Genomic DNA, 12,262 nt, shown 5'->3' on the forward strand with positions numbered 1-12,262 from the left:
CTTTAAAACCAATCCTCAGGCAAGCTGGCCCATCAAAATATGGTCTGCCTATCCCAAAAGTCTTTTCCTAAATGCCTAAGAAATTTTTTCACTTTATGATGCTGCCTAAAATGCTACCACTTAAGATATTAATTTGGGTAAACAAACACCCTTTTTCAAAGTATAAACACTTAACTGAAGAGTTAAGGATGTATCAATTATTTGTGGAAACAGTTACAGATTTTATTTTCTTGGACTCTAAAATCACTGCATTTGATGACTGCAGCCATAAAACTAAAAGATGCTTGCTCCTTGGAAGGAAAGCTATGACAAACCTGGACAGAGTATTAAAAAGCAGAGACATCACTTAGTCGACAAAAATCCATATAGTCAAAGCTTTGGTTTTTTCAATAGTTGTGTACAGATGTTAGAGTTGGACCATAAAGAAGGCTGAGCACCAAAAAACTGATGCTTTCGAATTGTGTTGCTGGAAAAGACTCTTGAAAGTCTTGAAAGACTGCAAGGAGATCAAACTAGTCAATCCTAAAGGAAATCAGTCCTGAATATTCATTGGAAGGACTGATGCTGAAGCTCCAATACTCTTGCCACCTGATGTGAAGGACTAATTTGTTGGAAAAGACTCTGATGCTGGGAAAGATTGAGGGAAGAAGCAGGTGACAGAGGTTGAGATGGCTGGATAGCATCATCGACCCAAGGGACATGAGTGAGCAAACTCCAGGAGATAATGAAGGACACAGAATCCTGACGCACTGCAGTCCACGGGGTTGCACAGAGTCGGACATGACTCAGCGAGTGAACAACAACCATTATTTTAGAATGTGGATTAACTCAATCATGATGAAAAAAAGTGGAAGTGTTAGTCACTCAGTTGTGTCCAACTCTTTGCGACCCCAAGACTCTGGGCTTCCCTGGTGGCTCAGATGGTTAAAAAAAAAAATCTGCCTGCAACGCAGGAGACCCAGGTTCAATTCCTGGGTTGGAAAGTTCCCCTGAAGGAAATAGCAACCCACTCCAGTACTCTTGCCTGGAAAATCTCATGGACAGAGGAGCCTAATGGGCTGCAGTCCATGGGGTCACAGAGAGTTGGACACAACTGAGCGACTTCAGTTTCTTTGCAACCCCATGGACTGTAGCCCACTAGGCTCCTCTGTCCATGGAATCCTCCAGGCAAGAATACTGGAGTGGGTAGCCATTCCCTTTTTCAGCAAGTATTCCCTACCCAGGGATCAAACCCAGGTCTCCTGCATTGCAAGCAGATTCTTTACCACCTGAGCCACCAGCTGCTGCTAAGTCACTTCAGTCGTGTCCGACTCTGTGTGACCCCACAGACGGCAGCCCACCAAGCTCCCCCGTTCCTGAGATTCTCCAGGCAAGAATACTGGAGTGGGTTGCCATTTCCTTCTCTAATGCATGAAAGTGAAAAGTCAAAGTGAAGTCGCTCAGTCGTGTCCGACTCTTAGCGACCCCATGGACTACAGCCCACCAGGGTCCTCTGTCCATGGGATTTTCTAGGCAAGAGTACTGGAGTGGGTTGCCATTGCCTTCTCCAAAGCCCCTAAAACCCACTTCCACCTGACATCCAGTAACAATAAATTGAGGATTTAAATAAGGTAGGGGAGTTAGTTCAGGAAAACCGGGATGTCAGTGGCTTTAGCATCCCCAGTGCCTTTGGAGGGAAAGACAAGAAAGGCCTACATGAAATGCCACATGGTTGGTGGTGGGGAGGAGTAACTCTGTACCAAAAAGATACAGAGCTCCTGGGGATAGCACACCAAACAGTTCAAAAGAAAGTATCAAAATTATTGTTCTGGCCAGTCCCGTACCCCAAAATGAAGGGAAAACATTCACATTTCCTTCTGTTCTCAGGCCGGGGAGTATAACAGAGCCATTAAGAGCCTGGATACTATCAGATAAACCTGAATTTGAATCCTGGTTCTGTCATTCACTTGTTGTGTAACTCTGAGCTAGTCACTAATTTCTCCAGCCTTCACTTTTCTCAGTTACAAAATGCAGATATTACCAATTTCATGAAGTCCTTGTGTGGATTAAGAAAATGCACATTAAAGAATGTGGCACAGCTCCTTATTGGCAAATAGTGGCTGTTACTAAAAATAGATTGTCTCAAGGTATATGATGTGTGCTTTGTGCTTAGTCACTCAGTTGTGTCTGACTCTCTGTGACCCCACAGACTGTAGCCCGCCAGGCTCCTCTGTCCATGGGATGCTCCAGGCAAGAATACTGGAGTGGATTGCCATGCCCTCCTCCAGGGGATCTTCCCAACCCAGGGATTGAACCCAGGTCTCCTGCATTGCAGGCGAATTCTTGACCATCTGAGTCACCAGTCAAGCTATACATCAATGAAATAAAATGAAAGATACTGGAAGTATGAGACATGAATATTTATTTATAGCTATGGAGAACCACATTACATCAGAGAGTAAATAGGCAGAGTAAGACATTTCACTGTTTTCTTTCCCTCGTTCATCTGCTGCTATGAACATATGTTTCATTCATGTTAAACATTCACTTTTTTTAAAAGCAGTATAATAGGGGAAGTAAAAACATTACTCTAAAAAAGTGAATGCTATGGATAAAGAATAAAATACACAAAAGGGATCTGCTCTGAAAAAAATCTGTAACAGCTAGACAGCATACCAGTGTGACTGAGGAGAAGCATTAAGAGCTGATGCAGGAAGTTTCCTGGCAGTCCAGTGGTTAAGACTTGGGGCTTTCACTGCCCTGAGCCTGGGTTCAATCCCTGGTAGGGAAACTAAGATCCCACAAGCCAGTGTGGCCAAAAAAAAAAGAGCTAATATAGAGACAGAGGAAACTGTAATAAAAGTTTAAGTGAGCATTCCATAGATCTATTGAATTATAGATTAAAACAGAATTTATTAAAAGGGATTATACCAGGAATGACTTGAAGACACTAAAGCTATAATAAAGGAATAATAACTGTGACAGTTGGGGACAGAAAGTGTCAACATTCAGGGCTCAGAACTGCTGTTCCTATCTGTAATCCTCACTTGACCATTTAGTGCTAGAATCTAGGCAGCATATCCTAGAGAGGGCCCTACTGTAAACCTGTTGACAATTTGACAGGATAACTTCCAACACTGGAGCTTGTCAGGATGACCTAAGAGCTCTCCCAAAGAAAGGGTCTCTACCTATTTGATTTTTTCAAAAAGAAGCACATGCTAAATCCCGGCATGAATGAAGAAGGAAGTATTAGAGAGGGACTTGGAGAAGGCAATGGCACCCCACTCCAGTACTTTTGCCTGGAAAATCCCATGGACAGAGGAGCCTGGTAGGCTGCAGTCCATGGGGTCGCTAGAGTTGGACACGACTGAGCGACTTCACTTTCACTTTTCACTTTCATGCACTGGAGAAGGAAACAGCAACCCATTCCAGTGTTCTTGCCTAGAGAATCCCAGGGACGGGGGAGCCTAGTGGGCTGCCGTCTATGGGGTCGCACAGAGTCGGACACGACTGAAGCGACTTAGCAGCAGCAGCAGCAGCAAGAAGCAAAGTACACAATTCACTTTTTAAAATAAAGACGTATTATCTGAGCCATCTGTGCTTGTATAATCAGGCATTGTAAGTTTTATCACTTGCTGTGTCACGAAGTGTATCCTTTTAGAAACAAAAGATAACTGAAGGATAATTAAAGGTTCTAGTGGTTCTTAACATCAGGAAGTACCAGAGGCATTTAGAAACGTGAGATACCATGTTTCATGAGTAGGGGGGTGGGAGCACTACTGGCATTTAACAGAGAAGCCAGGTGTGCCTCAGAAGACTGGAAAATGTCCCTCCTCCCCTAAAGACTATTCACACCTTCATTTCAGAATTTTGGCCTCCAGAACTGCAAGAGTAACTATGCTAAGCAATGTAGTTTATATTAATGTGTTATAGCAGCCCCAGGACACTAATAAAAGTGCTAAATCTTCTGCAATGAATAGAACAGACCTACAGGACAAAACATTGTTCTAGCAGAAATGCCAACAATACTTCCACTTAGCTAACGTGGAACAGAAAGTTAACTGAGAGGACAGAGGAAAAATGAGGAGGACTAAATGATATAGAGGAAAGGAACAGCAATAAAACAAATTTAATCAAGTTACAAGTTTTATGTATATACTTAAGAGGTAGTAACAATTTTTGATGGGTCAGCAGTAAAAAAATTTGAACTTCTAATTACATTCAGAATGAAGAACAAATCTTTTTTAAAAGGGGAAGGGGGGTCCTTTAAAAGAAGCTTGCAGGGTCTTCCTGGTGGTCCAGCCGTTAAGACTCTGCCCTTCCACCGCAGGGAGCGTGGGTTCAATCCCTGGTTGGGAAACTAAGATGCCCTATATTGTGGCAAAAAGACAAAAACAACAACAAAGAAGCTTGCAGATTCAAACTATCTATAAAGCTGTTCTGGGCTTAGTTTGAGGTCTCAATATTACAGGTAGCAGCAGGACAGCTTAATCCTGCTGTGTCTTAGTTTGTTCAGGCTGCTGTAACAAAAATATCATAGATCGGGTAGCTTAAACAACATACATTTATTTCCCACAGTTCTGGAGGCTGGGAAGTCAAAGGTCAGCCTCCAGCAGATTTGGTGTGTAGTGCAGGCCCTCCTCCTGGTTGATAAGACAGTTTCGCTCTCAGTGTCTACCTGCATGGTGGAAGGGGCCAGACACTCTCTGAGTCTCTATTTTAAGGACACTAGTGGTGATGGTTTAGTTGCTAAGTCATGTCCGACATGCTAAGACATGCTAAGTCTTTGTGACCCCATGGACTATAGGGCTCCTCTGTCCGTGGCATTTTCCAGGCAAGAATGCTGGAGTGGGTTGGCATTTCCTTCTTTGTTAAGGACTAGTCCCATTCATAAGGACCCCACCTTCATGAACTAACCACCTTCCAAAGGCCCCACCTCCTAATACTATGACACTGGGCAAGGGGGTAATTAGGATTTCAAAATACAAATTTTGAGAAGGACACAAAAATTCAGTCTGTAAAACCCAGTAATCATATCTACAGCAGGAATCTCACTTTACCGTTTCTCACCACTTGCACTCTTTTTACCTATCCATTACCTTTTCCATATGCTTTAGCTTGCTAATGGCACCAAAGGGCATTAACCCAGCTTTGGCACACAATTTATCAGTGGCCATCTCCTTGTTGCTTGCTGCCTCTTAGTTCACACTTTCCCTATTAACGACATAATGTAAGAAAGAGCACCAAACCTATAATGTAGTCTGTGTCTCTACCACAGCTGGAAGGATCAAGAGATATTCCAAACTTTAGCAGTCCCTTATACCTATTCTCTACACTATTTTCAATGCCCAAATAGTCTCTTTACTATTATCAAGGAACCTAAGTGTAGCAGTCACAGAGACTTTTTTTTTTAAGAAAAAAAAAAAAAAAAAAAAAATCCCTCTTATAGACCTTTTCTTTCCCAAAGGGTTAGAGCACAGAAATGACAGGGACACAGATTGATTACTTTTTGGTTCTACATTTCCCCTAGAAATGATAACAAAGTAAGCCAGACAATCTACCAAGGAAATGAGAGTCGGTGATAGTTGCAAGAAGTAAAATGCAAGTTCAACCTCCTCATCAGTTTCCCATCCAGGAGTTTTTAAGCATTGAGGAATAGAAAATATTTTTTTTTATTTTATATACAATAACTATGGAGAACAGTATGGAGGTTCCTTAAAAACAGAACTACCATATGATACAGCAGTTCCACTCTTGGGCATATATCCAGAGAAAACAATAATCCGAAAGGATACGTGCACCCCAATGTTCACTGCAGCGCTGTTTATAGGAGCCAAGACACGGAAGCAACCTAAATATCCACTGACAGAGCAATGGATAAAGATATGTCACAAGCACACACAAAAACATACAATGGAATATTACTCAGCAATAAAAAAGAATGAAATAATGCCATTTGCAGCAACATGGATGGACCTAGAGATTATCATACTAAGTGAAGGAAGTTGGGCAGAGAAAGACAAATATCATAAAGTATCATTCAGGTGTAGAATCTAATTATTTTTTTAAAAACAATACAAAGGAACATATTTACAAAATAGAAAGAGATACTGGAAACAAACTTATGGTTACCAAAGTGGAAATGCGGGTTGCAGGGGAGCGGGGAATAAATCAGGAGCTTGGGATAAACATACACACACTACTAAACATAAGACAGATAACCAACAAGGGCCTACTGTATAGCACAGGGAACTCTTTACTCAATATTCTGTGATAACCAGTATGAGAAAAGAATCTAAAGAAGAATGAATATAGGGACTTCCCTGGTGGTTAATAATACACCTTACAATGCAGGGGACATGGAAACTTTCATAGCAATCTGGTTAATTTTATGTCTTTTGTCTCTAATAAAATAAAGTTGGGCTTGAAAGATATTTGGATGGCAAACTATCATATGAAAAAATATTATTATTAGTCACTAAGGAAATGCAAATTAAAACCACAATGCCATACAATAACACATCTATTAAAATAGTTATAGAAAATTAAAAATACCAGAAGGGCAGCTGGAACTCTTACACACTGCTGACAGGAACGTAAAATGGTTAAGACTCAGGAAAACAGTATGGTAATTCCTTAAAATTACGTACCCATTGTAGAATCCCAGTCCTAGTTATTTATCTAAAGGAAATGAAAACTTAAATTCATACACTGTACACTAACATTTTTAGCAGCTTTATTTATATAATCTCCCAAACAAGAAACAATTATCCATTCATTTCATCACTGCATAAACAAATTGCAGTATATCCATACAATGGCATATTATTCACAATAAAAAGGAACCACTCATACCACAATGACATGAATGAGTCTCAAATGCAGTATCCTAAGTAAAAGAAGCCAGACTCAAAAGAAACCTGACCACACACGGTGATTCTGTTTATGTCCGGGGTCCCCAGTCTCCAGCCACAGGCATGAGATCAGAAACACAGTGCACAGTCAATGTAACACGCTTGAATCACCCCCAAACCACCTCCTGCCGCCCTAGTCTGTGCAAAAACTGACTTCCACAAAACCAGTCCCTGGTGCTAAAAAAAAAGTTGGGGACTGCTCATTTATATGACGTTCTGGAAAAGAAGACAACAGGCAAAAACATTAGGTTACAGGTAAGAAGAGGGGCTGACTACAAATGGGCAGGAGGAAATTCCTGAGGCTAGAACTGTCCTACATCTTGACTGTGGCTTTATGACTGTATGCACTTATAAAAACGTTATACACTAAAACATTAAATTTTACTGTATGCAAATTATATCTTTTTAAAAAAACATCATTTAGGCTTATATTTTGTATGTGTTCTTTTTATTTCAATTCTTAAGCAATCAATTTTTGTTGTAGTTTTACACAAAAGTATTGGTCAATGGGGAGCTCCCTGGCAGTCCAGTGGTTAAGACACCACACTTTCACTGCTGAGGGCCTGGGTTTGATCCCTGGTCAGGGAACTGAGATCCCACAGGCGGAATGTGGCATGGCCAAAGAAATACATTGTTTTATAAAGATTTTTTTTAAAGGGAGGAGGGGATTCTTCCTACAAATAAGTTTGAGATGCACTGACCTAGACATATAACCTTAAATCGTTTTACTTCTCTGGGCCTTCAATTCCTCATTTTAACTCAGAAATGGGTCAGTATGGTTACGAAGATGTCTTCCAGCCCTAACCAAGAAAAATCTAAAATTTCTAGTTTCCTAAAGTGCCTACATACTATCTGAGGTATTACCCTACTCCTGATGTTTGAAATACCACCAGTCTCCTGGTTTTCCTCCTACATCTTTAGTTTCTTCCAGTCTTTGCACTTTCTTCTTTACTATCTGTTTGATGTGTTTCTTCAGCTTTATAGCCTGTTATAGTCTCACACGACACTCTCCCTACAAGATGCCATCCACTTTTATAGCTTCAGTTGCCATCAACATGACTCATTAGATGTCACTCTTCTTTCTGGATCCAAATATTCATTTCCTTACTGAACAGCCCCATTTGGAAGTCCCAGAGACAGCAACTTATCTAAATCCGAACTAATCATCTCCCTAAACCTCTTCTACTATTCTGTATCTTCACAAATTGTACTAGATATGCTTAGATGTCGAAAACAGAATCCTAAACTTCATTCTGACTCCTCTGACTTCTTTCCTTATCTTATTTCAGGACATCAGTATCTTCAATTATTTTAACAGTGTTCTACTTATCTCTATGCCTAACCTCTTTTCCACTATAGCCAAGCAGCTCTTTTGAAAAAACCCAAATCTGATTGTGTCACTCCCTTAATTAAAACTTTTCACTAACTTCCCACAACATTTTGAATAAAGCCAAGATTTCTTAACATGAGTTGTAAGGCCCTACCTAATCTGGTACCCTCTTACCTCTTCAACTCCATTTACTGCATCTCCCAGGAGCTATGCTCTCTTCACTGGGAATTCTCATCAATTCCCTCAACCTATTGTCTCTCCTTTCCTATTTCTATATGTATATCTGTGCCTCTCTCTCTGCACATGTTTATCTCTCCTCCAGGTTTTAGCTAAGAAATTATTTCTTCTAGGAAGCCTTTCTTGATCTCCTTCTTTTGTGCTACCTTAACTGCTCCTTACCATGATTCCAATGTATTACAATACCTATTTATGTGTCCGTATTCCCATTAACCTTTAAGCTTTATTCAGGACAGCCTCACCACGTCTTATTCATGGTAGTATCCCCAAGACCTGAACCATGCCTGGCACTTGGTAGCCTATTAATAAACATTGAGTTTACTAGTAAGAGTCTATTTACAACTCAACAAAATACATTCCCTCCCTAAATTTCTACTCAAACTTCATTAACATTCTTTGAAATAGTTCTTAAAATTCCAAAGGGTTTTCTTTTAATATCTAGAACACTGGCAACCACCTTTCTTCAGAGAACTTAAATACTAACCAAGAAAAATATATTGTACAGAATATGAATGGAAATGGACCACAAATCCAATACGAGAGTTCTAATTTCTTTAACAAATATGGATTCATTCAACAATTTTAAAGAAAGAGTAAAGTAAAGTGGTTCTATAATTTCCTAAGGTTGGTGAACGCCTACTATAGACCAAGCCTTATGAAGGAATGCTATACTAGCAACCACCTGTACTCTTCTAAGCCTCACTTTCTATTCCCTCACATTTCAGTCTTACTTTCTGATTGCGATTTATTTTTACCCACTGTATAGTATCTATGTATCCTTCATCTCATGATTTATTCTAGTTACATCTATGCATTCTGTATATGTATGGCTGGATCTCAGCCCAAGTTGGTGTTAATGGGATACTGCCATGATTCAAAAACATTTTCAAAAATTGTTCTTTTGGAATTACCTTCAGATCCAGTGACACATTCTTTCCTCAGGTTTTGAGAATTGATATAACTTCTGAAAGTAGTCAGCAGTCATTCAAAGCCATGTATGAGAATATTAAGGGAGATCAAACTGAGCAATACTACAAAATGTGGTAGACTATAAAATAAGTGGATGGTTTTCTATGTAGCCTGAAATAATACAAATGGCATCAATAGTAAAGGTACAAAACTGTTCAGTGTGATGACTTTGAAGACCATCATTTCCCTGGCTATTTGCTTATAAAAGTTTAATAATAGGAAAAATGTTTATGATGTAATGTTAATCAAGTTTCAGGATTCTAAATTATATATATTTTGATCCACGATGTAAGAATAATTTTAAAGTAATTTAAGAAATAAAATAAATATGTAAATAAGAACTGGAAGATAATATGTAAAATAAATAATATTGCTATTGTGAGAATGGGTTTTTTTTTCAAAATTAGTTCATGTTAGATGTCTTTTTAGTACTTTTTAAAAGTCAGAGTCACTATTTCATACTCACATATCATAGGGAGAAATCTGTTCTATTTAGTAAGAAATAAAATTTAAAATTTTTCCAATTTTCTCTTCTACTTCTAAATGCCACAGAAAAGGTTAACTCACATTTTTGAAAATGCATTGCTTTTATCAGAATGTTGGGCTTCCAAGTAAGTAAAATCTTTCTGAAATACAGTATAAGTTCTTAAGGTCAGTTTCATTCATCTAGCAATAAATAAATTTCAAATACCTTTTTGTCATGAATATTACAATCTAAAATGTATGTGGACAGATCCCACCAATTTTTTTAAGATATATGACTAAAGGGGCCAATCATGTGTTTCTAATAATTAATTACAATCTTGTAAAAAATTGTCATTAGAAATCCATAATACATTAAGAACTATCTAAGGAATTTTCCCTTTTGCAGACTTCCATATACCACTGTCTACTGAGGGTCTCCAACTTGATTCAGTAGAAAGGCCTGTGACCAGGAAAGGAGCCATGAAGACTAGCAGACAGAAACAGAATTAAAACAATTATGTGAGTCACTTCATCTCAGCACATTTGGGTTTTGTCTACACCTACCAAAAATGCTGCATTAGAAAAAATAATGTAAGTCTAACACAATCTGAATTCCTAAAGTGGTAGTTAGCAGCTGGCCAAAAAACTGGAATTAAATATGTGGCATCTTAAACCATCTCTAGAAAATCTAAAGAAATGATATCTGATTCACTACAAAGATTTTTCTGTATAAACATAATGTATTATATACACAATAATTTTTTAATTTTCCCAATAATGACCTGCTTACACACTGGGAAATGCATTATATCTCTAATATAATACTCCAAACACAATTTTAAAATATTAAGAAAAGTTATCATTCCATTCTTCATCCCAATTTTGTTACAAGTTTTATTTTATCAACTTTGACCTGATGTTTCATGCCCACAAGCTAGACAATGCATCGAACATCTAGTCATCCTTGCAAAGTAAAAAATAAAACTAGCCTTAACCATGAAACGGCAGCTCGCAAACAACCGGCAGTGGTTAAAATATAAAATTTCACTTAACCAGCTTGCACATCAAACCCTGGATACACTAAAAGTGGCAATGCTCCCTGCATCTAACAAACTACCAGATAAAGTATAGATCTGCTAACATTCCGACCTCCTTCCAAAAGGACAAACTAGAACGGCAAAATTACACTCAGGCACATGGAGTACTCTTCTCTCAAATCACTCCACAGAGAACTTCATCATTTGCTCCGCCCTCTAATAACTCATGCAAAAAAAGTTCAGCACCATCAGAGAGAACAAGACACAGAGAATTCATAGAATGGCTTAGGGCCTTTCCTCCAGGCAGTAAGAGGATCTGCGTGTGCCCTTCGCAGGGGTCCAAACGAAAAGAAAAACCGAGGATTTAGGGGATACTGACATCCAAAAACCGATTTTGTCTCAAAGAAGTTTTTGCCGTCATTCCTATTTTATCAGCAAGGAGGCCTGGGCGCCATCGTTTCAGTCTTTATTATTTTATTATGGGGAGGTGGGAAACGCCACCAAGGATTCCTCCAGGTCTTTCCAATTAAGGTTGGGGGGTTCCCCCTCATTCTTTTCTTAAAACCTCAGTCTGGAGGGTACTCCTCAGCACCTCCGGCTTTCTGGCGGCCTATCCCCCGAGATCGGTAAAGGCGCTGCCGAACCCTCCAGCCTCGCCGTTAAGGCGGGAGGGCCCGAACACGCCAGGGCCACAGCTATGGCTCCGAGGGGCCCAGAAAGGGGAAGGGCAGGCCAGGGACGGGTGAAGAATGACCTGGCCATGGAAGAAAGGGAAGAAGAGGTAAGGGGATGCGCTGCACCCCAAGGCTGCACAGAGAAGAGGAGATGATGATGAAGGAGGAGGGCGGTGGCCCGGGTGCGGCCCCCCACCTCTCCCGCCCCCAGGTCCCCGGGCCGGCGGGGGCGGATAGGCTCGGCCCATTCCCTGAGTCTAGGCTGAAAGGGGGTGGGGAGATCTCCCTCCACACTGCGAGAAGACCGAGAATGAAGGTACGGGGTGCACGGGGATGGGGGGTGTCTCCCGCCTGAACCCGGAGACCCGACGCCGTCGTCGCTTCTTCCTCAGGAGGGAGGACGGGAGCTGTGGGTAAAGCCCGAGGGAAGAATGCATGAAGGTAAAGAGAAGCCCTGGGCACACCGGCCGCCCGCTCCAGACCCCACTCTCCACCTTCCGGTAACCGCGTCTCTTACCGGTGATGGCGGTGAACTGCTGAATTAACCCCTTCAGCGCCGACGACGCCGCGGAGCCCCCGTGGGCAGCCATCTTACCGCCGCCGCCGCTGCCGCCGAACAACAACACAGACACACACGGAACGCCCTCCCCCAACTCG

General features: G+C 40.7%; 1 protein-coding gene across 3 annotated transcripts in view; it reads right to left on the minus strand.

Moving 5' to 3' along the window:
* UBXN7 (UBX domain protein 7) overlaps positions 1 to 12,249 on the minus strand; it is a 60,335-nt gene extending 48,086 nt beyond the window's left edge. The window contains exon 1 of one of the 3 annotated variants that reach the window (XM_025285725.3): positions 12,123 to 12,249. In XM_025285725.3, the coding sequence (XP_025141510.1) occupies positions 12,123 to 12,195 (73 nt within the window). In that variant the 5' untranslated portion in view covers positions 12,196 to 12,249. Of the gene's footprint in view, positions 1 to 6,629; positions 6,653 to 12,122 lie in introns of those variants that run through there. The other 2 variants (XM_025285730.3, XM_044942978.2) reach the window with 2 other exon arrangements.
* Between the last annotated feature and the right edge of the window lie 13 nt (positions 12,250 to 12,262).

Source organism: Bubalus bubalis, chromosome 1, assembly GCF_019923935.1.
Source record: "Bubalus bubalis isolate 160015118507 breed Murrah chromosome 1, NDDB_SH_1, whole genome shotgun sequence".
NCBI classification, from domain to species: domain Eukaryota; kingdom Metazoa; phylum Chordata; class Mammalia; order Artiodactyla; family Bovidae; genus Bubalus; species Bubalus bubalis.